We start from the raw sequence: 25,896 nt of genomic DNA on the forward strand, positions 1-25,896 counted from the left end.
GTGAGGATGGCATTGTGAGTTGCCCTGTACTGTCCACCCTACAGCTCTAGGTTGGAATCTGGAGGCAGACCCCTGCGCAACCGAGCACCCGTTGCCTATAGGCTGTCCTAGTGCGCATGCGCGCCATGTCCCCTCCCAGGCTGGGTCGGGACTACGTTTCCCAGCGGCCCCCGGGCGGGCGGGCGGACGGACAGGCGCCGACCCTCGCTCCGCCCGGCCGTGCAGTGCGGCCGGGGCCCAGCGGCTGGCGCTGTGGGGAGGGCCCTGCGCCGCTCCGTACAAAGCGCTGGAGGCGGCGGGGGGCGCTTCTTCCTGTTTGTCTCCGTCCGATCCGAGGCCGAGCGGCAGGAGCGGCCATGGCGGCGGCGGGGGGTTCGGGGTCCGGCGGGGGCGGCCGCCGCGGAACCCGCAGGGGGGCGGCCAACATCCTGGCCCAGCTCCGGCACGGGCAGCTGAGCGGCCGGGGCCTGACCCGGGGGGCGCAGGTACCGCGGGCCGAGCCGGGCCGGGCCGGGTGGGGGGCGGCGGCGCCGGCGGGCTGAGGAGGCCGCGGGTCCCCGCACGGGGCGGGCCCAGGCGGGCTGGGCGCTGGAGGGAGTCAGCGCCGGCGGCAGGCCGGGGGGAACCGCCTCGGGCGGAGGGGCAGGCCCGCCGCTGGAGACCTGCCAGAGGGGCCTTGGGCTCCCCCAGCTCGTGGGGTCCGGGGCGGCGGCGGCCAGCCGAGCCCTCCTGCCTCGAGCTTCCCCAGTTGCCTGTCCCTGCCCTGGCGCAAGGGCCAGCCTTGGAGGCCTGTTCCGGAGCAGCCGCTCGGCAGGGCACCGACACTTCCTTCCCCGCTCCCAGCCCGGGGTCGTGCTGCTCTGGCCTTGGCTCTGCTTGGCCTCGAGCCTTCGTGGAGATCGCAAAATCTCACCTGGGCTGGGAGAAGCCTGGGCTTTGCGCTCCGGTTTTGTGTGCGCCAGAAGTGAAGGTCTCTGATTCTCCTGCTGGATGCAGGATTCACGTTCACCATCGCCAGGACTGTAGATTTTTAAATTCTCTCCTGGCTACTTTACATCTGCCCACTTGGAAGACTCTTGCCTGGTTGGGAGGCCTCTGGTTCCCCCCTTGGTGGACTCTTCAGTGTATAGAGAGACAAGGTGGGTAAAGAAGAGTTAGGTGGAAGCTTGAAAGCTTGTGTCTCACCCACAGAAGTTGATCCAATGAAAGGTATTACCTGCCCCACCTTGTCTCTCTAATATCTTGGGACCGGCATGGCTAAGACAACACTGTATATCTTCAGCATATAGGTTGTCTGGAGGGCCTCACCACAGCTGCTCTAGTGGGTCTATGTGGAAAGTAGAGGAAAAGTCAACTGCTGAACAGCAAAACTGTAACTAGTGTCAGAGGTTTTAGAGGGGTAGCCATGTTAGTCTTTATCCATAAAAACAATGAGAAGTCCAGTGGCACCTTAAAGACTAACAGATTTATTTGGCCGTAAGCTTTCGTGGGTAAAAAACCCACTTGCATTCATGGGATCACAGAATATCAGAGTTGGAAGGGACCTCAGGAGGTCATCTAGTCCAACCCTCTGCTCAAAGCAGGACCAACCCTCAATTTTTTCCCCAGATCCCTAAATGGTCCCCTCAAGGATTGAACTCACAACCTTGGGTTTAGCAAGCCAGTGTTCAAACCACTGAGCTATCTGTCCCCCCTATTGTTCAGATGCATGGAGACCTCTGTATCTCCAGGCATCTGAAGAAGTGGGCTTTTTTACCCACGAAAGCTTATGCCCAAATGAATCTGTTAGTCTTTAAGGTGCCACCGGACTCCTTGTTGTTTTTGTGAAAACTGTAGCTGAGTTCTTATTTAGTGGCAGCAACTGAAGAAGTGACCCTCTGTGTCCCCAAACTCTCAACCACTTATCTAATTAGTTCTTGGGCCTTCCAAGAACTAGGTTTTCACCCCTGTCTGCTTTCTGGGTCCGTCTAGCATTGCAAGCTGTCAGCACTAGGAACCTAAGCATCACCTGTAGCGAGGAGAATTAACTTATTTTTTCTGACTTGCTTTCTCTTTCCCTGCCACCAGGGTATTTGTGTAAAAGAACTGGAGGAGAAGGGCAAATTTCCCACAATATAGAAATGCTGTTCTGCAGCAGCATTTTGATTGGAGGTAGGGATGGGTAGCTCTCTGTTCTGAAGAGAAATGAAGCCCTGCATGGAATTATGATTTAATATGTTAAGCCCGTTATTGATTCAGTTGGCACACATGACCTGGTGACTTTAGTGCTGAGCAGAACTCTGGTTCTGCACCTGTCGAGTAGGAAGCCCGTTTGTGTGTTCTATTAAAATAACACTGATCTTGACTGTTTGAAATCACTGTTTTCACTGTTGATCTCGTGGACTATTGAGAACGACGTCTGTTTCTTCACTGGGACTTTGCTTACTCTGTGTCTTCTGTTTTCGAAAGCTGTGCATAGGTGCTGGATGGCAAGCGGCTATTGCTACAAAGAAAGTAGCATTTATTTTGGAGGGAAATATGAAGAATTATATGGACATTGCAGACTGAGAATTTGTTTATACTATTCTGGCAAGCCCTTCCTCCTCCCCCAAGTAGAAATACCCGCAAAAAAGGTTCACTGAGCGTTGGTTAATGAGACATGGCCTCTACACTTAACTTCCTTGCTGTTGGGAGGGGAGTGGGACGAGAGATCATTTCAGTGGAAACGGGTATTTGTGTTTAGGCACTTTTGACCTGTCCAGGATATTGTCCAATCTGAGCAAAATGACTTTTCACCAGCTTTTGCTTTTCTTTATATTTTGTTAACATATTAATTTAACCTTGGCTTCTTTAAAATGAGTTTTTATTTCCACAGATCGTTTCATATTTGTAATACATTTGGGGTCTGAGTCATACCTTGTGCTGTGTTCACCACAACTAATCTCATGTTATACAGATTTAAGTAAATGTTCAGGTGTGCATATAATAAAATAATGCACAGTAAGGTGTTCTGTCACTTTAGATATCTGTACAGCTTCACTTTAGCCCTTGTTTCTGCACATAGCTGAGAAGTGCTGATGACCGCATTAGTGCATTTTTTGTTGTCAATGCTTGTATAAATTGTGTGTGTGTGTGTGAGTGTGAGAGAGACTAGACCTGTGCAGTTACCCACAATACTTGGTCAGAATCTTTCTGCTAGCTGCCTCGCTCCTTTTATAAAACTGACTTTCTGAAATGCTTTCAGCATGACTTGGCTGCATTGAGAGGCTTAAAGCTGAAGGCTGAGAGCTCCAAGTGCTTAAGTGGCCACAAGAACACTTCATTAAATTACTTGGATTGAGGGAGCAATTTAATTGCCTGACAGGTTACGAACTGTGTAACTGGCATAGGATTAGAATTTAACTATGGCATTAAAAATGATTTTAGTGGTGCAGTGTTAAATGCCACGTACCTGTGTACACTTGCTGGGAGATACTCAAGCAAGTGTCATAATTTCAACCTGGCATGTATTTCTTTTGTGTTGTGGCAAATGTTGCTGCTCTTTTAAACTCATGGGTTTTCACTTACTGTGTGAAAGACTTCACCAAACAGTTCAGTTCACCAAACAGGGGCGGAGGGAGGGAGTAATCGCTGTTCTAATATACCGTCTGAGTTTCTCCTCTGTTTCTGTGGGAAGTCCATGTGTAAAGCACTTGGGTGTGACTCCTGTTCTGTTTGTTTGGACACTTATTTACTGCTTATAAAAACAATCTTTAGGTGCCTTGTAATCAGTTAAAATTCCATGTTATCAAAGTATTACAAATATTTCCCAATAGACTCTTAGTTCATTTAGTTCTTAAGCCCTCATCTGAGCAGGCTTCTCAGCTATCCTTCCCTCCCCTCCCCAGATGGTCAATTCATCCACTCCTAGATGCCTGAGAGAAATGGTTGGCTTTGCAGGTATATGGAAGGCTAACTGAGCTGGGCTCTGACAACCCGAGAGTGAAGATGAATTTTAAAGTCAAGGATAAAAGCACAGGGGTCATTCTTTCCTGTTCATAGCAGAGAAGCTCCATGTCAACTGCCTCCACTGACGGTGGGTGAGGCAGTACAGCAATGGGACAGGCAGTCTCTCAGGACCTGGTTACCTAAACCATTTAGAGTTATAGGAGTCAAAACCAACACCTCCGATTCCATCTAGATCCTGAGAGTCAGGCAGTAACCTTCCTTGAGCATCTCATATTTGGTCTCCACATGAAGCTCTAATTGGTAAATAGATTCCTGTATTCAGCACTAGCTTCAGTTTCTGGGCAATCTCAAAATCCAGCCCCGCATGAGAAACAATATAGAGGCCTAGTCTAAAAGTGACAAAGGCACAGATAAATGTTGCAAGAGCTGCATCTGGAAGATACAGTTGTTCTAGTCTTACCAGGAACAGATGGAAAAGCTTGTTTGGCTGCAGCTGGCACCTTAATATCTAACAGCAGTTTGCGTCTCGCCAGACCCCTGAACTATGGACATCCTGTAACAAATCGTGTCACGTTCTCTCAGCAAGCGTGCTGATATAATTCCTTTCAGTTCTTCCTGGCTACTTCTCAAATCTACTGACATTATCTCCATCTTATCTGGATTGAGATTCAGCCAGTTAGCCCTCATGCGGGCAGGCACCAATCACCAGTAAGAGACTAGGTCAATCCACTGTGCTGCATTAGTAAGGTCCTATAATAGAGACATAGAGCAAAGTAGTGCCAGAAACTCAAACAGAAAAGACTCTGTGTTTGTCTTAAGACTTGCCTCAGTTTGAAACAGATTTTCTTCGGGTAAAAAATTCCTCACAGCAAGAAAAAGTGGGTGCTAACAAAGTAAAGGAACATTGATAAATTATCAACCCATCAGAACATTTCCACTGTATGCAACTCTTCCTCCACCATAGCTTCTGCCAATAGACCTTTATTTGCCTTCTGTACAGTCATGGCATAAGACCTGAAACATTTAGTTGCAATTGATCAAACTCAAAACGAGACTCCCCTACCAGTGTTCTAACAGTCTCTCCTCTTCTTTTATCTGGTGCAAATCATCTGTAAACAATGGTGTAATGTGAGGGTGAAACCAAGTTGCCTAGGGGTCTCTCTACAATGACATTTTTTCCATCATTATTGAAAGTCCAACTAGGTCATTCACAGTGGTCTATTGGCAACACACTTATGCTCCCTCAGCAGTCTCTGAGAGCAGGCTATCAAATTGGTCTTAAACCCTGCAGGACTGCCACGGTCTAGCTGAAACCGTTGGAATGACGTTCAAAAGGCCATTCTCTACCCATGCCGTATGATCTGTTGCTCCTGGTAATAGTCTCCAAGCTGACAGTGCCATTCTTATCCACTTATATCAAATCCCTCACTCCAAAAGAAAATGTTTAATTCCTTAAAAGTATACATATTATCAATACTCTGTACAAATCTCTTCTCCTCTCCCCCCAGCATCACCTACAATTTTTTTTCTTCTAAACAGTCTTCTCAGCCCTGTTCAAGTATTGGCCCTTTAAAAAAGGGAAGTTTCTTCACATCCACCTCACCCACTCAAAAAGCACTATTTCTGTTGCCAATCAACAGCCTCACGCAAGTTCATGCAAAAGGGAGGGATCGGGCTACAGACAGAGGAGCATCTGAGACTCCCTTGTAGTCTTGCTTGGCTGTAGCCTGAGGCCTCTGACAGCTTCCTCTTCAGGCTGCTCTTCCTACTGGTGAAAGGACCTGGCTGGCCCCAGTGCAGTTGCTGTTGGTAGATTGCTGCCTGTTCAGGATTGTGGGCATAGGAAGCCTGGGGATGTGCTTATGCATGGCAGAAGGGAGAGCATGCCTGATGCCTGAAAGCCCTGGCTGGGATGATTTAACTGGGAATTGGTCCTGCTTCGAGCAGGGGGTTGGACTAGATGACCTTCTGGGGTCCCTTCCAACCCTTATATTCTATGATTCTATGATGGCTATACCCTGCTCTAGAAGTGCTATGAAATAAGTGCTGGATGTTAGTACTCTTATACTGTTACTTTATTTAGTATGCATAAAAGTGAGTAAAAAGGGAAAACTTTAGTCAGTTTCAAGGTGCCCATAACAACATTTTCCAAAAATTGGTCACCTCAAAGTGAGGAGCCACTCCAGTTACTTTGTGAACCACTGTTATTGCCTTGTGCTAATCCATAGCAGAGTATGCATGTCCAGTGTGGGAATGATCCATCCATGCTAAGAAATTAGACCCTGTTCTAAATGACAGTTGTCATGGAATAACAGGATGTCTAAAGCCGACACCAAAGGATAATGGGTACTGGCTGGCATTGCACCACCTGATATCAGGAGGAAGATAGCAAGCCAAAGGAAAAGATCACGGCAGATGGAAGATCCAAGGCATCCATTATATGGTCACATAGGAGCAATCAAATGCCTTAAATCACAAGAGTTTTATAGCCAGTGTAGTGCCTTTGGATATGCCAGCTGGCAAGGCATGACTGTGGTTATGGAATGAAAGACTACGCGCAACTGGATGTGCTGAAATAGATCTGGAACCCTAGGAGGACATTCCCGGAGGGGCCGGTACAGACTGGTCAACGTGGCGATGCCTGAACTGCCTGTGCATGCAAACAAGCAGATCAAAGTCTATAGCTCAGTGCTTTGAGTATTGGCCTGCTAAACCCAGGGTTGTGAGTTCAATCCTTGAGGGGGCTATTTGGGATCTGGGGCAAAAATTGGGGATTGGTCCTGCTTTGAGCAGGGGGTTGGACTAGATGACCTCCTGAGGTCCCTTCCAACCCTGGTATTCTGTGATCCTTCTATGATCAAATGGGGCTACGCTAATGACACGAATATATCTGAGTGCGGTGAGGTGCAGCACCTGCTTGTTTGCTGATTCCCCGTCTGAAGGAGGACCTCGCTGCAGCGACGGAAAGAGCCATCGCTTGTGCACAGTTCTGGTTTGTGAAAAGGGCACAAGAAGTTGTTTCAAGGCAGTAAACTTTCCAATTTTGCTATCCTGTGAAAGAACAGTCAGGGATTGAAAGGTAAACTAACCAATGGATGGGGTTGTTTTCTTTAGAGAAAACATACTTGCCTTGTTCTGAGCATTAGAATGTCTAAATATCATTGGCCTTTTCTGCAAACTATCACAGTCTGCTCAATACTGAAGGCTACTGTAATTAAGGGCAATATTCTGTAGCTGCTGTGCACACACAAACCCCATTGTCTTTAGTGGGATTTCCACATGAGGAGCAGCTGCAATATTGGATCCATTATTCATCTTGAAAGGCAGACTCTTCAGTGATAGTGGGTTAGCATCAGCTCAGGCACATCTGTGATTGGCAATCCAGCAAAAGAGAAGTCTCCTAAAATGTTCAGGCACTGAGCTGCTTATAATAATGAAAACTGCAGCATAATATGATACTTTCGGTATAAGTAAATGTAAAAAGTACATTGCTAATATTTTAAAAAGAATCTTTTGTATAATTAAAAGTAAGAGGCCACCATCTTGAATCTGACATGCAATAGTATAGGATACATGGGCAGTTCTGCATACAAGAGCATGAGAGGCAGGGGTTTTTCATAGTCTTTTCTAAAGTAAAGTAACTTTTGAAAGAAAATATAGCATTGCGTTATGGTAGTGCCTGTACAAACATGTAGTAAAAGGCAGTCCCTTCCTTGAAGATATTAGTCTAAATCGACATGGCAGACAGAGGGTGGAAGGGGAAACAGGCCCAGAGAGGTGAAGTCACTTGCCAACAGTCATGCAGTAGGTCAGTATCAAAGCTGGGAAGAGAGCCCTTGTCTCCTGAATCCCAGTCCAGTGCCCTAGCCACTAGATCATGCTGCCTCTCAAGTAATAGTAAAAATTAATGGAGTGCTATAAACATGTAACTCTTTAAAAGACCGAGGAGTCCGGTGGCACCTTTAAAGACTAAGGTGCCAGCGGACTCCTCGTTGTTTCTGTGGATACAGACTAACACGGCTACCCCTCTGATATTTAAAAGACCGAAGGATATATTACATGTAATCTTAACAGAATTTGGAAAGTCTCTTGTAGGTTTAATGCTCTCATATGTTGGTTGAGCTGCCCTACTGGAGTCCCAGTTATATCGTTATCAATAAAATAATCTCTGCTGTAATTGAGACATTTACAATTTATTTATGGACGAGCAATTCATCCCTGTTCACTTAAAACTGCTCTGAAAATTACTGTGTAATCCTGATTTAGTATTTCTGTTACCATGTGTAGTGGTAAATTGAAGTGGGTGGTCTTGTTCACCTTTTCAGTTGACTTGTAGCTCTTTCTGTAGAGAGAAAGTTGTATTGAGAAAAAACAGCCAAGCTGACATTGTCGTTGTTAGTGACTGGAAAACTACAACTAAATTAGTCCACTGAGATGACCGTGCACTCCCTAAAATAAAGAATAGCACTCCTCTGGCAGTTTTCCAGTGAGTGCTTGCCAAGGAATACGAACTAGTCTGAGTAAAGGATTTAAATGATTAGTTGCACAGACATCAACATTCCCTTTTTTTTTTCCTCCAGATAAAATGCTTAGAGCATATCAAGTTTAAAAAAAAACAAACAAACCTTCAAAAAGTTCAAAGATTCCTTATTTTTAATAATGTGGAATTTTTAAAGAATGGAAAAGCATATCTGAGATAATCAAACAACCTTAATTTTGTTGATTAGTACCATCAGCTCTACAGTCTTCTCTTAAATTTGTAGAAGACAGTGTTTGAAAAGCTGACAGGTGAAATACTGGAAAAATGGGAGACTTGACATTTCTAAAAGGCTTCCAATCTATGTTTGATGCATCATTACCACACTAACCTTTTTTTATACAAGTGCTACAGTTTCAGGATCGTGGCCTAAGGATTCACTCTCCAGTGCAAGGTGTAATGGTTAGAGGATGGTTAGGTGCCCATCTTTTGGGAACTAGAGATAATAGAAGCAGGGATAGGAAATGACAAGGAGGGAATGCACATTAACAAACATGGGACGCTGGGGGATAATCTGAAAAGATTCGCTGACAGGGAAGAACATGGGAAGCAGGAATGGCTGAAAGAGACTTCAGGGTGATAGCAGACAGTCAGTCAGATAAATGTATTTGCAAAGAAAGTACAGTTTTGAGTGCAAACACAGTGGCCCCGTCACAGAGCAGAGGATGGGATAATCCCCTCCGTATGACAGATTGCACCTGGAATACAGCATCCATTTCTGGGCACTTTAACAAATGCATTAGCAAATTGGAGTGAGTGCCGAGAAGAGGAACAAAGCTGATCAAGGGCTTGATTTTAAGTAAATATTTTAAGGTTGGGCGGCTGTCTCAGATCATCTGAAAGCTGCAAGTACTAGTGATAGTCTTTGGGGTATTATAAATAGGAAGAATGGGATGAAATTAAAAGGAAATGTATAACTTTGTTCTTAAAACGCCTCTTTTGAAAGCACATGGTGCTGAACATAGTTTAGAAATAAACATAGGAATAGATTTATTTAGACGAAATAGTGGGGGAAAAGCTTCGTGACTGAGTTATCAGGTTTTGGAATGATCTCAAGGGAAATGATGATGAACAATCCTGGGTGGGCTGTATGACTGAGGTATTTTATAGCTCTGTGTTTTAACTACAGTCTTCTCTAAATATATTCTGCTTGTTAGCTTTCAAATGAAGCTGTACTTTTATGCTTTCAGTTTTACACTGTCTGGAAACACAGAGCTAATATTTGATTAGGTGTGGTATGTAGAACAATGTACAGCTAGCTGGCAATAAAAGCTGACCATTTTGAATTTCTTTCAGCCTAGCACGTGCCATTAAGTTGGGATGTCCTCCATAATAGTGCAGGTTGTCTGCTTTCTGGTTGAAATCCTCTGCAGAATATGAAAAACATGGAAGACCTGAAAATCCTTACACATACCTTCAAGTCTGTTTGTAATATCTAAAGTAAAGCAAAATAGTACCTTGAGAGAGAGGTCCTTCAATACTTCCGCTGTACGTAACCCAGTATTAAAACTAGCACAAGTGTTTAAAAGTTCTAAAGCTTGTTGACTATAGTGTGTGGATGACTCTAGTTTTCATCTGGTGTAGTTATGCTTTAACTTCAGTTAAACTTCTTTCCTCTGTAATGCCAGTTAAAGCATGTGATAGTCATAGCTCCTTTAACTGAGAATTGGACTGTCTAGTTTAATGGATGCTGTCTTGTCTAGTTATACTCCCTGAGAAACCACATTCACTTGCTATGCAGGACCTTCTTATCTCAAGCTGCACATCATATATCAGAGGGGTAGCCGTGTTAGTCTGTATCCACAAAAACAGCCAGGAGTCCGGTGGCACTTTAAAGACTAACAGACTTATTTGGGTATGAGCTTTCGTGGCATAAGCTTTTCGGGGTTCACAGGTCCAACCTAGTATAGGTTAACAACCAAAACAAAAACCCATTCCGTAACAGAGATCTGTGGTGAATTGGACCTTCTCCTCTTGTGGGTTCCAGGACTAGCTGCTCCAAGAAGCAGTCATTTAAGGTGTCAAGGAACTTTATCTCTGCATCCTGTCCTGAGGTGATATGTACCCAGTCAATATGGGGTGTGACAAGGCAAGGCCAGATGGCTATAGTAAAGTAGTCCTGTTGGGATCCAGGAAGTGGGCGGGCGGAAGCCTGCCCACTGCTAAAGCACCTCCCCCCAGTGAAGGGAGGTAAGAGCTTGGAGAATGTAGTGTTCTCTTTTGTGTTACTAACACCTGCTAGCTTAGCTGGTCACTACTGTAGACTGTTGCCTTAGAGAGGGCTTTACAGTAACTCCTCGCTTAACGTTGTAGTTATGTTCCTGAAAATGCTACTTTAAGCGAAACAATGTTATGTGAATCCAGTTTCCCTGTAAGAATTAATGTAAATGGGTGGTTAGGTTCTAGGGAAATGTTTTTCACCAGACAAGAGACATTTTATATATATATATATATATATATATATATATATAAATATAATACACACACACACATATATACAGTATAAGTTTTAAACAATTTAATACTGTACACAGCAATGATGACTGTGATGCTTGCTTGAGGTGGTGGAGTCAGAGGGTGAGATATTTCCCAGGAATGCCTTCGCTGCTAAATGATGAACTAACACTCAATTGAGCCTTCAAGGATTAACACGTTGTTAATGTAGCCTCACACTCTACAAGGCAGCACAAATGGAGGGAGGAGACACAATAGTTGCGTGGCAGTGGCTGCGAACATTCCCTGCGGAAACTGAATGTGATGATGAACCCACGCTATCCCACTGGAGCACACCACTCCCTCCACTTTCCAAAGTGCCGGGTGGTGCATGTGAGAGAGAGACAGAGGGGTGTGGGGGTGTGTGTGAGAGAGACGCGCGCATTGCCCATTTAAATACATTGACCCCACTCTTAAGTACACTGCCTTTAAGTATATCAGCAAGTTGAGACAGCAGCTGCTGCCAGCAAGTTCCCTCCATCCTGAACCTTGTCGTGTCCCCCCCCCGTCCCCTCCCCTGGCTTTGTGGAGATGGGGTACAGGGGGAGGGGGACACCCTGACATCAGCACCCCTCTTCTCTCCCCCCCCCCCCCACCCCTTGCACAGCAAGCAAGAGCTCCCAGGAGCAGTTCCAAGGCAGAGGGCCGGAGCAGCACACAACAGTGCGGGGTGCAACACCTGAACTGCCTGGCACTTGAGAGCCTGCTGGGTGGCTGCCGCACAGGAAACTTAGGGGAGCTGATGGTGGGCTGCTGGCCCACCCTGGTCCCAGACCCCCCCCAGCTAGCTCCAACAGGCCGCTGTTCTTGCAAGCAGTGGACAAAGCAGGCGGCCGCCAAACAACGTTGCGCAACTTGAAACGAGCATGTTCTCTAATGGATCAGCGACGTAACAACATTAACTGGGACGATGTTAAGTGAGGCGTTACTGTATCTCCTTCCAGCAGCCCAAAGGAGTGGCAGGGGAAGGGAGCTGACTTCTCATTTACTAGAAATCCATTAGCCAGAGGCTATTACCAAAATCACAAGACCAAGACCTAAACCAAAACAACTGCAAAGAAGAACCGGCCAGCAATCTGGATTGGTGCAGATGCTTGTACAAAATCTGCACATTAGCAGATGACATCACCTCAGTAGAAATATGCAAAGCCAAGGTAGACTCAACCAAATACAGAATAATGGACCCACCAGCTAAAGTTAGATAAGGGAAAATGCAAAGCATATTGCAAACCCAGAGAGAGATTGACACACAATTCCTTCTCTCCCTTTCAAAATATTGGGGTAGTGCTAGAGAGATTTCTTCAAATTAGCAGAAGTAACTTCTGTTGCCAGATGCTGGGACTGGCCGATAGTATGGATCACTAGATAATTGCCCTATTCTGTACATTTGCCTCTGGCGTTGGCCACTGTCAAAGACTGGATACAGGGCTGGATGGGGCATTGGTCTGACCCAGTATGACTGTTCTTATGTTCTCACTTGCCGTTAATTTTTGTGTGGGAGTCGGGGGAAAAAGGGGGGTAAGAGTGAGGACTTTATTACCCAAGGAAAGAGGACAGATAGTATTGCCTTTGTTAGCATCCTATCACTGAATCTGAAAAGCGCAATAATGACTAATGGACCCAGGGTAAAAACCTCTTGCACATTAAAACCCTGTCCTGGGCAGATGCTTTGACAGAGGTATCTGTCGTTATACCTTGCAGTGCTTGGATTGCTTGTCTGGTTAGTAATGTCTTCTGAGTTGAACTAGGCATCATTATAGCACCTTTCCCATGGCCTGGAGGGTGGCATCTGGGCTTTATATCAGGGCATTGTCCCTGGACCTTGCTACAGACTCCTCCTTTGATATTGGTCTGTTCCTATTGGGTGTAGTCCTCTGGCAACAGATGGCTGGTACATTTTTCAAACTCTGGTTATTAGTAGTGATGCGTGTGCATTGAGATTCTAGCACACACATAGGGATGTGCTCCTTTGGGCTGCTGGAAGGAGATACAGTAACGCCTCACTTAACATAGGGATGTGTGTGCTAGAATTTTTTTAACTTGGATTAATTGATTGCCTGTTTGTATATACTAACTACTTTGGTTATGTCTAGTTGGGACACTCCCCAAACTTTTGTTCCAGGTGAAAAAAATTTGTGCTTTATTCTAAAGTGAGCCCTACTTCACATGAGATGCATGTACATTAAGGAAAATGATAAACTGCGACTTTAGCGTACACTGGGTTTTATTCTCTTTCATGTATCAGATTTCTAGCTTTTTGAAGTTCTGATGTTTTCTATGTACGTTATTTACTTAGCCATGTGTCCTTCATACAGTGATGTATTCATATGGACTTCCTTTTGTTCACCACTGGTATATTCCCAAGGAAGTTTAGAACCTCTCTTTCCAAACAACTCAGCTTACCACAACTGTCTAAAGCAGTGTCTGTCTGCATGGAAAAAATGATCTGTTTCTTGGTTCAGTTGCATATTGCAACTGTATTGGTGAAAAAGCTGGTTTTGAAACACTTTACTAGGTGCTTACTAGACTGGGGGAAAGCCCTCTGGCAGCTACATAATAGGTAGCCTGGTGTCTTTCTCGTCTACCATGCAAGACTTCCCTGAGGGTTCTTCCACTGTGGGAGTGTGCCCTCTCCCCATTTTGCAAGACAGATGCAAAGGAGTAGTCTCCACTCCATTGTAGTTAAGTGAGGAATTTTCTCTTCCTTCTCTCCACTAGGCATTAGGGTGAAAAACGCTTCTTTCTAGTTCCCATTATCCAAACCATGGTGACTGTGAGGATGGGGCATCACTTTCTGTTCCCTTTTTGACAGGTTACAGAGTAGCAGCCATGTTGGTCTGTATTCGCAAAAAGAAAAGGAGGACTTGTGGCACCTTAGAGACTAACAAATTTATTTGAGCATAAGCTTTCGTGGGATGAAGTGAGCTGTAGCTCACGAAAGTTTATGCTCAGATAAATTTGTTAGTCTCTAAGGTGCCACAAGTACTCTTTTTCTTTTTGTTCCCTTTTTGTTTTCTTTCATCTTTCTTCATTTCCTTGTCTGTCCCTTCCTAGGATCATGTCAGGTTTCTGCTATTAAGTGAAACTGCCCTATTTGCGCAGGAGAACTGAAACATTTGCAAAGCTAAAGGAATCTCCTTAGCTGTATCTACTTTGCTGAGTATCTTCCATGCTTTACAGTAACACTAAATATTCTTGGACAGAAGTGGTTTGGGGCCTAACACTATTAACCATACTGAGAAGTATACTTTGTCTTACCATATGTAAACTGAATTGTAATTACAAATATTTAATAATAATTAGCATTACAGAGTTTATTGCCAGTGTGTCACCCTTTTATTAAAGAAAATAATAATTTGTTTCATTGGTGTCATGGAGTATCCAGCCAGTGTCACAAACTCTAGATTCCTGGCATAGCTGCCCTAGCAGTTAGCTCAGACATGCCAGTTACACTTGAGTGTTCTTTATTCATGGTGAAAATACTCCTCTTTCATGCTGCTGTGCTGAGCTTGACTGAATATGTGATTCTCAAATGTAAACTGTCTACCTCAATCCCTCCTTTCAGCAACAAATTCACCATCAGATTGTAACTTTTAAAAATAGGTTACCATGAGGTCTATTGGACTTCTGCGAAGCAATCACAGTGTACAGGCATAATGTATTTTTTTAAAATAAAGTTTGTCCCCTCAAAAGAAAGTGAGCTCTTGTCATTGTTCAATGTGTAATGTTCCCTCTTAGGTTACTGTTTTCAAATTTGTCCCTCATACATGTTGAAACTCTTTTCTTCCTAGCTTACTTCTATGCTAGTATCCACTCATGTCAGGCTTCTTGGAAGTACAGTACAGACCCGTTTACGCTTGGATGTCGGGAGTCAAGCAGTCACGACCGCGTGTTAATGGACCGTGGGTTAAGAGGGCCATTGAAAAAAGAGTCTCTGATTCACTTAGAAAAAACAGTTATTTTCTGCTCTTTCTGGCTCGCATTTTTTTTTCTTTCTTATGAAGTCTGTCATTTGCCACAGATGAATGATTTCGATATTTCCGCATTTTGCTCCTCCACAAATCTTACAATAGTTTCTACAGCACTACGGGCTTCTGTGGGTGAAATTTTGACTTTTTCAACGACATCCTTGCCATCACTTTCGCAGTCTGACGTAGCCTCGCAGCCCATTAATGTTTCTTCCTCAGACAGAAATTCTGAAGTCAGGCAATCTTCATCCATCTTCAGCCACTCACTCGGTAATGATTTCTAGCCATGTATCCAAACTAAAATCTTTTATCATTGGAAAGAAAATTTTACCTTTATCCTCTTTTGTCGTGTTCGTGTTTGTAGGATGTCTTCTGAAAATCCTTCGAAGTCTGGCTCTGAATCGATGCCACTGCTGGAGTTTTCCGAGTCTGAGCCGTCTTTGATGGGAAAGGCATCGCCGAGAGCCTTCATCCAGCAGTTTTCAATGGACTTTTGTTTTACTCCTTCCCAAACTTTAACTAAACAAATAATTTCCTTCATGTTTAACTGTTTCAGGAATTCAGAAATGCCTGAAGACGTGCATGACACGATTGCCGAAATCCGCTCCCGTCGATAATTGTTCTTAAAATTGTGAATAATGCCCTGGTCTAAAGGTTGAATTTTTGATGTTGTGTTGAATGGTAGATATAGCACTCGAATTTTTCCATCGCTCGATACCAGTGATTCAGCTGGAGGATGGGCTGGACAATTGTCAAGTAGCAAAAGTGCTTTGGCTTCAAGTTTCTTCAACCGCAGATACTTACGAACAGCTGGAACAAAGCTGTTGTGGAACCAGTCATCCAATCATTTTTGCTGTTAGCGTATATTACTGGCAGTTTGGATCTATTGAGTTGATTAAAGCAGCGAGGGTTATGAAAGTGGCCAATGAGAAGGGGGCAAGCTTATGGCTGCCTGTCTTATTACTACAAAAAGGAAGAGTCACACAATCTTTTATCTTTTTAAATCCAGCTGTTTTCTGTGCCTCATAATTAAAGGCTAAAGTCTTGTCAGGTAGCAGTTTTGCAAATAAAGATGTTTCATCTCAACTATAAAGTTCTTCGTGGTAGTCTTCATTTTGTAAAATAGATTTTAACTCTGCGGGAAATGCGTTGGCGGCCGATTCATCGGTTGATCGGCTTTCTCCAGAAATCGATACCTGCGCTATGCCATGACGCTTTTTAAAATGACTTATAAACCGCTTGCTGGCTTGGAATGATTCATCCCCCGTTAAATTTCCAAATTTTGTCGCTTGGGCTTGAAGAATTGGCCCACTTAGTGGCATTCCTTTCAGCCTTTCCCGAGCAAACCCCGTGCACATGGCTTTGTCTATTGTGGGTTTCGCTGAATAGCGCACAGGTTTTCGCTTAAGCCCCGCGGCCGAATCGATATTTTGTACAAAGCCATTCAGTTTAGATTAGTTTTTTAGCCATTCTCGGAGAGTAGATTCGGCAGTCCCAATATCTTTTGAAACTTTGACCTGGGTTTCTCCGCTACTTACTTGATCTATTGCAGCTAGCTTTTCTTCTACCGTGTAGGAACGCTGATGCTTTCCCTCTGCCATTATGCAGTATTAGGCCTAGGGTTAAAATTTTCTAATGTAGTGTGTGTGTATATATATATATATATATTACTATATAACGACTATATATTATATATCTCTCTAGCGTGACCATGACTAAGCGTGCGTGATATGTCTTTACCAATATCGGTAAAGATGTACAACACATTGCCGCTCTGTACTTCCTGTCGATTTCTATGTCCGTGAGTTAGTGAGCAAATCTGTAGAGCTACATAGCAAGTTTCTGTACCGCGTATTAACGAGTCTCGCGTGTTAAATAGGTAGCACTGGGAAGCATGGCGCTACCGTGCGATAAGCAGATTCGCGTGTAAACGTGTCTGTACTGTAGCTCTCGCGCAGCTCTGATATACTAGTTAACTAAAGATAGAGCTTGAAAGCCATGAAATGTAAGCCTCTTGAACAAGCTTCTTACCTTGGGTTAAGTACTTCAGTGAGAAAGGAGCCCTACTGTGGGGGTGGGGGGGATCTACAGGATCGAATGCCTGTCGGATTTCTAATTAAAGATGGAATTTTTTCTATCTCAGGAGCTTCAGTTCAGCTTGACAAGATTTTGTTTTGTCTGAAGAGCATGCTGGGTAAGTGCTGTCAGTGTGCTTGGCACTGTACTGTGCATACAGATGGAGACAAGGTCTCCGCCCAAAGGAGCTCAAGCCTAAATCAGATGCTGACAATAGGGCAAGGTGGAAAGCAAAAATTCTTATTTGTGAATCAAAGCCAAATGCTGAAACCTCGGTGTTGTGCATCAGTATGAACCAACACCTCTTGGAATTTTTTTGTGAAAACAAGGGACTCCTGTCCTTGAATATCCATAGGCCAGTGGTTAAGTCCCTAACCTGGGATGTGGGAGACCCAGGTTCAGCTCCCTGCTTTACCTGATGCTTTTCCTGATTCAGAGACTGGTCTTGTGTCTGGGTCTCCCACATTGCAGGTGAATGCCTCAACCACAGAACTAGTGGCTATTCTGGGGTGGGTGTCTCAGATGTTGACCAAAATTCCATCTTGGAGCAGAGAAACAGGTATTTCACTTCTGGCGAATCAGCATTCTCTGATGGAAAAGAACATTTTGTTAAAATTGCTGACCTGATGTAGCTGATAAGTGTTGTACTTGATATGAAAGCTCAAGCTTCAAGAGGGGCTGTATGCACATGCATGCATAGTATGTATTCTAAATTCAGTGGATTGTTTGTTGAATGATGGGCCTCGGGTACAATTAAACAATAAAATCCAAAATGTTCCTGCTTGAGACATGTCTGTGTTCACTGGAAGAACAGATGAAAGCAATACAGTCCCATCCCTAGGGAAAGTCTGGTAGTCATAGCCTGGAACTTCTGTTTATCTTAATCTGTCAATGGTCCCCAAACTTTTTTGGTCATGCCCCCCCCCCCCCCCCATTACTTGGCCCGTGCCACTGCCTGCCAGGAGCTGGGGGCTGCGGCTGGGAGCAAGGGGCCACTGTCGGGACCGGAACTGGGGCTGGGGCCAGGGGGCTGGAAGTGGGACCAGAGCTTGGGCTGGGGACAGGGGGCTGCGGGCAGAGCGGGGCTGGGTGTTGCTCCGTCCCCGCCCCCTGTGGGGGCTGGTCCAGGCTCTGCTGTGTGCCCCCCCCAACATTCCTCCATGCCCCACAGTTTGGGGACTACTGGTCTATGGTGATGTCCAAAAGGCTACATTTCTAGGATAAAGAGACTCCAGAGTGTTTTGAAATGTGGTGGTGGACTCTGCCTGGGTATGAATGTTCTCTGATTACAATAGGTGTGCCATTGTTCTGTAAGCATTTCTCAGCAGGTTCTCCTGCAGCGGATTGCTCATCTAACTCAACACAACAGGGGCAAACTTCATTGTGGAGTTCTCAGTCTAAATTTTGCATGAATGTGCAGGGGATGAAGGAGGGTAGAATAATCCTACCGAAGAACCCCTTTTCTTTGGGTGAGAGGTTGTCTCCCTTTTCAGTGCCCCATATCATGTTGATCCTTCTTACAGAAGGAGGCTGGATGTGGTTTTGTTGGTGCCATTCATGAGCTGGCCAAAGGTGCACTGTCTGTGAAAGGAGTATCGTGGGGATAAACAGTCATCTCCCTATGAGTTAATGGAGCCATCTTTTCCTTTCCAGGAAGATTAGCAAAGGTGTATTCTGCAGTTCCTGAAGCCCTCAGATGGATTTCAGACCTATTAACTTATAAATGTTGCTATTTCCGTATAAAAGAAGAAGACTGAAGCCATGCATAGAGATGGGTATCTTAAGCTATGTCTACGGTTAGGGCATGTCTACACTACAATCTTAAATTGACCTAAGTTAGGTTGACCTATAGCCACCACAGTAATAACTGTGGTGGCTGATGTACACACTGCCCTCTTTCTGTTGGTGGGGCGCATCCTCACGAGGAGCTCTTCCACCGACTGAAGAGGGGCAGTGTGGGGGGCTGAGAGCCAGGGCTCTGAGCTCTGCGCAGCTACCCACCACGAACCCAGCTGCCATCTGGGGCTTCTTGCCTTCCCACTTGCAGGTGGGGGGAGGAGGGGGGAAGGGAGGAAGCTGCCTGGGGCTTCCCGCTCCCAGCTGGGAAGTGGGGAGCTACACTCTGAGTCCAGTCAGCTGCTGTGCTCCCAGCAGGGAAGCTGAGAGCTGGGCTTTGAGCCTGGAGTCTTGATACAGCCGGGGGGGTGGGGTGGGGGGGGAAGCAGAGCTCCAAGCCGGGACTGGGGTGGGGGGCAGCCCAAGCTGGGAGCCTGGGTGGTAGCCTGGTTTGGAGCGAAGACCCGGCAGTAACCCAGCTGGGGAGCAGGACTTTCTTGTCAATTTTGGCTTTCTTGCGAACAGCGAATGTAAATAATGCAGTGTTTACGTTGACACTGTGTCGCCCTAACTACACCAACATAAGCCCTATGCCTGCCAGTGTAGTAGGGCACTGACATCAGCGGGAGCAAGGCTGTAGTGTGTACAGTGACATAGGTCAACATAAGCTGCCTTGTCAACCTAACTGTAGTGTAAAACCAGGCCTTATACCAATGCGGTGTCACAGCCGCAGTGTTGCAGTGTAGACATTCATTACAACAATGGAAGGGGTTCTCCTGTTATCGTTAATCCGCCTCCCTGAGAGGTGGTAGCTAGGTTCATAGAATATCAGGGTTGGAAGGGACCTCAGGAGGTCATCTAGTCCAACCCCCTGCTCAAAGCAGGACCAATCCCCAACTAAATCATCCCAGCCAGGGCTTCGTCAAGCCTGACCTTAAAAATATCTAAGGAAGGAGATTCCACCACCTCCCTAGGTAATGCATTCCAGTGTTTCACCACCCTCCTAGTGAAAAAGTTTTTCTTAATATCCAACCTAAACCTCCCCCAATGCAAATTGAGACCATTACTCCTTGTTCTGTCATCAGCTACCACTGAGAACAGTCTAGATCCATCCTCTTTGGAACCCCCTTTCAGGTAGTGGAAAGCAGCTACCAAATCCCCCCTCATTCTTCTCTTCTGCAGACTAAACAATCCCAGTTCCCTCAGCCTCTCCTCATAAGTCATGTGTTCCAGACCCCTAATCATTTTTGTTGCCCTTCGCTGGACTCTTTCCAATTTTTCCACATCCTTCTTGTAGTGTGGGGCCCAAAACTGGACACAGTACTCCAGATGAGGTCTCACCAATGTCGAATAGCGGGGAATGATCACGTCTCTCGATCTGCTAGCAATGCCCCTACATACACATCCCAAAATGCCATTGGCCTTCTTGGCAACAATGGTTGATGGAAGAGTTCTTCTGTCATCACTGCATTGTCTGCACCAGGAGTTAGGTTGGCGTAATTACATTGCTTAGGGATGTGGCTGGGTTGACGTAACTCCTTAGTATAGATTTAGCCTTAGATTATAGAGAGCTGGGAAGGGAGGTTCAGGAAGTATTTGAGTGGCAATTACCTGGTTGTAATTACCTTACACAGGGTAAGCCTCTGCCCCACAGCAGTGTTGTGAGATCCGCATAGCTTGTGAGCCGAAACCTTTCTACTAACAATTTTGCGGGCATGCAGCTTCCAACACTCAAAGTTTCAGCAAGTCTCAGGAATTAGCTGCTTCGTTTTGTACTGTTCTTCCTATCTAATGTATTATGGGTCGTGCTGGTAGCGACACCTCTAGTTAAGGTTGCCTAGCATTTTCCATTGTAAGACCATGTTTTCAGTTGCTTAAACTTAGCCAAACTTAATGTTTGGGCTGAAATTTTTCATACCAGATGTCTGCTTCAGGCTGAATTTTGTTGGAAAACTTCAGCAAAAACAGTTCAGCTTTTTTCTCACAATGAGGTTAGGAAAAAACATCTTACAACCATTTTGTTGAGAAGCTCTAGCTTCGTCACAGAAAACTTGAAATTTGGCAAGGGTATCAGTAGGAATATTCCTGTAGTGTCTAGGATGGGCACATGGAGACTTGGCATACTTGTTCCAGGATGAGGCTGTTTAGGGTATTGCTTTTAGCTGCCTCTTTCTGGTCACAGGCTTGCAGCAGTGTTGCAAAATATATAGTCTTGGATGACTAAGCCAGATTCTTATTAAACAGAAGGCAGAAGGAGAGAGAGAAAAGAGAAGAAATAAGGTTGGGAAGGAAAAGGACGGCGGGAGGGAATGAAATCTCACATCCCAGGTAGTAGTTGGATTTCAGCCAGAGCTGGCAGAGGTGGCAATGTCACCTGGATCCTCTTTCTGGCCTGGTCTGGTCAGGACATCCTTCAGGATGAGGATAACAAGGCCTGGGGTCTCAAGAGATGGTGGGGGTGTAAGTCCTGATGGTGAAGCTCACTCCAGTAGCCAATTTTTCTCCCCAAAGTCTTTCTTTTGGGTCCTTAAAGGGAGTGATGGGTGGAATAGCCCATTCCCCTTACTATGGTGTCCACCAGTTAGGCCTAATTTCTGACACACTAGTTCTGGTTTACTGATTTCTGTTTCTACACTTCTCTTGTTTTCCATAAAACAGTCCTTGAGTTATAGCTGTAGGCCTTTTTTGTTTGGACTAATTCAGTTTTTCTGTCTTGCTTTTTCACTTTTTCCCATCAACATTTGTTGTTATAGGTGGTTATGACATTTTATGAATGTATACTCCTCACGGCTGAGCTCACAATTAGGGCAAATTTATAGGCCCAGTTATCACAACATGCCCAGGTCAGTGGGAGCACTCATGGTAGCAAAGTTAATCATATGCATAAGGGTTAGCAGGTTGGAAGCCTCTGAACACAGTCCATCCTGTGAATTGAATGAGACAGGTGCTGTGGGGGAAAAATAGACTACGATCCTGTAATTAGAGTGTATCATAATGCATACACACAAGGGAGTCAAATGAAGGTTGCATGGGAAACCTTAATTCTGGCATTTCGTAACTTGAGTGCTTGAATTAGCAATTGTAATGTTCTTTTTATGGTAGATTTTAATGTAGTTTTTTGTATGTAAAAATGTTAGTGTCTGTCGTAGTATGGAAGTGCTCAATACAGTAATTTAGATTTGCAAGGTGTAATTCACAGACCACGCTGCGGTGGATGATACTGAGTCCTCCGCTTCCAGGTTCTAGGAAGCTTTGCTTCCTACTCTTTTTTGTGACTAGTTCCTTCTTGGTAATGGCAGGGGGGCTCTGGAAACTCTCTTAAAAACAGCTGGTAGTATTGAGTTGAGTAAAGGTTCTTTCCATTCCAGACTCTCCAGCAAGTGCTCTTTGTTGTGGCATATACTTCTCCTGGAATTGAGAGACTTAGAAATGAGAATCTGTAGAAGGTTTCGCACGGTGAGTGCATTTGGTGCAGTTTATATATGCTTTCGAGCATCCATTGCCTCCACTCTTCAGGTCCTAGTTCGTGAGATACCTAAACACTGTTGAAATCCTTCCATCTTTTTCCAATTTAAGTTGGGAGATCTTTGGTGTTTTCCTGGTGTGTCTAATTTTGGGGCACTGCCCCTGTTAAAAAACCCTCACAGCCTGCCAAGAACTTCCCCTCCCTGCTCCATCCACTCAGGAAGTAGTCCACCCTGGGGAAGATCTGTATTTTCTCTGCTGCTATGCATCCCAACTGGAATCTGCATCAAACTTCATTCAGAATCTTCATAGACTTTCAAGATTAAGGAGATAGGGTTATCTCCAATTCTTCCCCGCCCCCCTTCCATTTCTGGTTTGTTGGGATTAAGGTCTTTATATAAGACTCAATTTTTGACAGCACTCTTCTATTTTGGACTAGCTACTACACAATACTGTAAATTGACTCAAGTGTAGCGGATTACAATGCTCTTTAGGCTTTCCTACAAAGGAAAGTTGACACTGTTGGTACCAATCAACACTGTCCAGCCTCTTGTTGTTGAGTGTCGTCCCTCCTGCCATAACTAGCAAAAAGGAACTACTAAGAAAAGAAGCTTATATCCCTGAACAAATTTGATTTCATAAGCAGGCCCTTTTTCTACTCCTTGAAGTGCAATTAATGCTCAGTCTTGCGCAATGGGGACAGGAGCATGTTGGTGACTCACTAAAGAAAGGTTTCAGAGTAGCAGCCGTGTTCGTCTGTATTCGCAAAAGAAAAGGAGTACGCGTGGCACCTTACAGACTAACCAATTTATTTGAGCATAAGCTTTCGTGAGCTACAGCTCACTTCATCGGATGCATAAAAGTGGAAAATGCAGTGAGGATGTTTTTATACACACAGACCATGAAAAAATGGGTGTTTATCACTTCAAATAGCTTATAAGATAAGCTATTACCAGCAGGAGAGTGGGGTGAGGGGAGAAAGCCTTTTGAAGTGATAAACACCCATTTTTTCATGGTCTGTGTATAAAAACATCCTCACTGCATTTTCCACTTTTATGCATCCGATGAAGTGAGCTGTAGCTCACGAAAGCTTATGCTCAAATAAATTGGTTAGTCTCTAAGGTGCCACAAGTACTCCTTTTCTTTTCACTAAAGAAAGAGAGCAATGTATAGGTAGAGGTATAAGATATTGCTACCCTCATTAAAACAACAGCTTAGAATCTGGGACTCTACCACAGTATTCAAATGGGTCATGAAAAGCACTAACTTACTAGAGGGTTGAATACGTAATTGCTTATATAGGCCAAGCTGTACAGCCAGCTGGGCCCTCTCCCCCACTATAGCAAGGCCCCTCTTTCTCTGGTCAGAACCCTATTGTTGTTGGTGTTAGTGAAAATCAAAACCCCTGGTTTTTGTGGCAATAGGCTTTTCTGGTTTTCTCTCTCGTCTCTCCCCCAGCCCCCATCAAAATCAATAGTTCTGCCCTTTCATGCCTGAAACTTTTGAAAATTGCATCTGATTAATTCCAAAGTTATTGCGTTGCATACAAACAGAAATGCCGTTGAGTGTAGGGCATTGCTTTTCTGGCCTACCACTTTAGGATTTGTGGACTGGTGACTTTGAAGGACTGCTGACAGAGTGATCTGAGGGGCCTCTGACTTTGGAATTCATTTTCCAGTGGCCCTCCTGCCAGTAAACCAGTCCATAACAGCCTAATTCTGTTAACCTAGGTTTGCTGCAAAGTCCATCTTTTTTTCTGAGCTTTTGGAGAGGCAGGGGTATGCTAAGGGCCGTCTCTTGGGCTCAGTGTGGGTGTTGGGTATCTTGTCTCACTGGTTTTGGGAAGGATGCTGGGTTTACTGTTTTGGGTACTAGTTGGAGTATGTATGTTAAACATAGGTCAAAGGTGCTTAGAGCCTTTGATAGGTGTCTTTAAATGTATCTCAGACTAAATATTGAGTCATAAACTAATGCCAGGAACTTACTGTAACAACTGTTTTAAGGAATTTTGAGCATCACCTGGGATGGTTTTAAATTTCTCTCGTGACCTCTCATTGTTTTCTATCTAGTTTATCTGAAGAGCCCTGCAAATCCGCAGATACCCGCATATGCAGAACATTTTTGCAGATAGTGGATCGGATGCGGATACAACCACGCAAAGCTCTTTTCCCTGGCGGCGACTCGGGCAGCCCAGGGGGCACAAAGTGCTTGGGGCCAACAGCCAGTGGCTGGGTGGCAGGTCAGAGTCGGGGCTCTCCAGCACTTGTTCGCTGCGCTGCTTCCTGTCCAGCAGCTCTAGCCCCTCGGGCAGCGCCAGCGTCCCCACCAGGGCCCGGCCCGGCAACATTGGACGTGCTCCCAGTCCAGGGCCCAGCCTGCCAGCTCCTAGGCGGCAGGGCCCACCCCCAGCCACAGGGATTGGAGAGGGCAGGGCCCCAATGCCTCACTCCTCTGTCCCACTGTGGTGCAACACAGAGCTGCTGCTGTGTGTCGCTCGCAAGCTCCCAGGAACAGCATGTGATGCAATGCCCCTTCACCCAGCCCTCCCTCCACGCTGTCCTGTCTCCTCGAGACCCCGCCCCTGTGCTGCCCCTTACTCCCAGTCCCCACCCTCTTGATGCCTCTTTCCTTCAAGACCCCACCCCCCCCAGCCCCCTCATTCGCTAGCTCTTGAAACAGCTTGTTGCTGCTGGGTGCAGATGTGGATATAGGTAAAATACTGCGGATCCATATTTTTGTATCTGTGCAGGGCTCTATTTATCTGAATCCTCTCTCTCCCACTCTTGAATTTCAGCGTAAATTTAGCAGCCTCTTCTTTATTTTGTGAAAGCAGCTTGAAATTTCCGCTCTGTATGTGTTAATGAGTCTAGCATTCAGTAGCTCATGTTCCCTTGAATTCTTCTGGGGAGAGGGTGAATCAAAGGCAGTATGGTAACTGATAATCTTTTAAGCACAGAGGGCATTTAATTTAATTTTTCATTGGATTGTTTTTGTCACTTTTCTTGCCCGATGACTAGAAAATCTCTCGTAGTTCCACAAAACTTCAGTAGTTTGTTTACATCTTCACTATGAATCTTTTGCTGTAGTTATCTGCAAAGCGATCTGTCCTGTGTTGCTTCTGACATTAAAAACAGTTGTTTGTATCCACAATCAAGGGGAGCCTTATGATATCAGATTTCAGACAAGACTAAAGAAAACCTATACAAATAGAAAGGACCTTCCAGCGGCAAGAATTTAGCTTCACTGTTTCAGGCTACCTCTAAAGTCACTAACCTTCTTTTCCTATTGATCTCCCTGGCTGTCGATCCTCCCACCTATTGAGCCAAGGCTATTAAGTACAATGCTCAAAGCAGTGTTGGTACATCATTTTGGAGGGAACTTCCAAAGTTTTGAGGAAGTGTGGATCACTTCAGCTAAAGAGGTGGTGAGGACTTTTGGGGAGTATTTATTCTTCCTTGTTACTTGCTGTTGGTAGAGCCTTTATGTCTAATTTTATTTTAACTCCAACCTTCTCTCCACTTTGCTGGGCCAGTGTAATTCCTGAAAGAGGAAACAGGAGCTGCTTATGATGCTGGCTTTACTAATCTCACAGGG

At 45.1% G+C, this 25,896-nt stretch overlaps 1 protein-coding gene across 2 annotated transcripts in view; it reads left to right on the forward strand.

The window, feature by feature from the left end:
* Window positions 1–252: 252 nt before the first annotated feature.
* The window catches only part of TRPC4AP (transient receptor potential cation channel subfamily C member 4 associated protein), an 81,460-nt gene continuing 55,816 nt past the window's right edge, over window positions 253–25,896 (forward strand). For both annotated transcript variants that reach the window (XM_048820659.2, XM_048820660.2), the window contains exon 1: window positions 253–485. In XM_048820659.2, coding sequence (XP_048676616.2) covers window positions 357–485 — 129 coding nt within the window. In that variant the 5' untranslated portion in view covers window positions 253–356. The remainder of the gene's footprint in view (window positions 486–25,896) is intronic.

Source organism: Caretta caretta, chromosome 13, assembly GCF_965140235.1.
Source record: "Caretta caretta isolate rCarCar2 chromosome 13, rCarCar1.hap1, whole genome shotgun sequence".
NCBI lineage: Eukaryota > Metazoa > Chordata > Testudines > Cheloniidae > Caretta > Caretta caretta.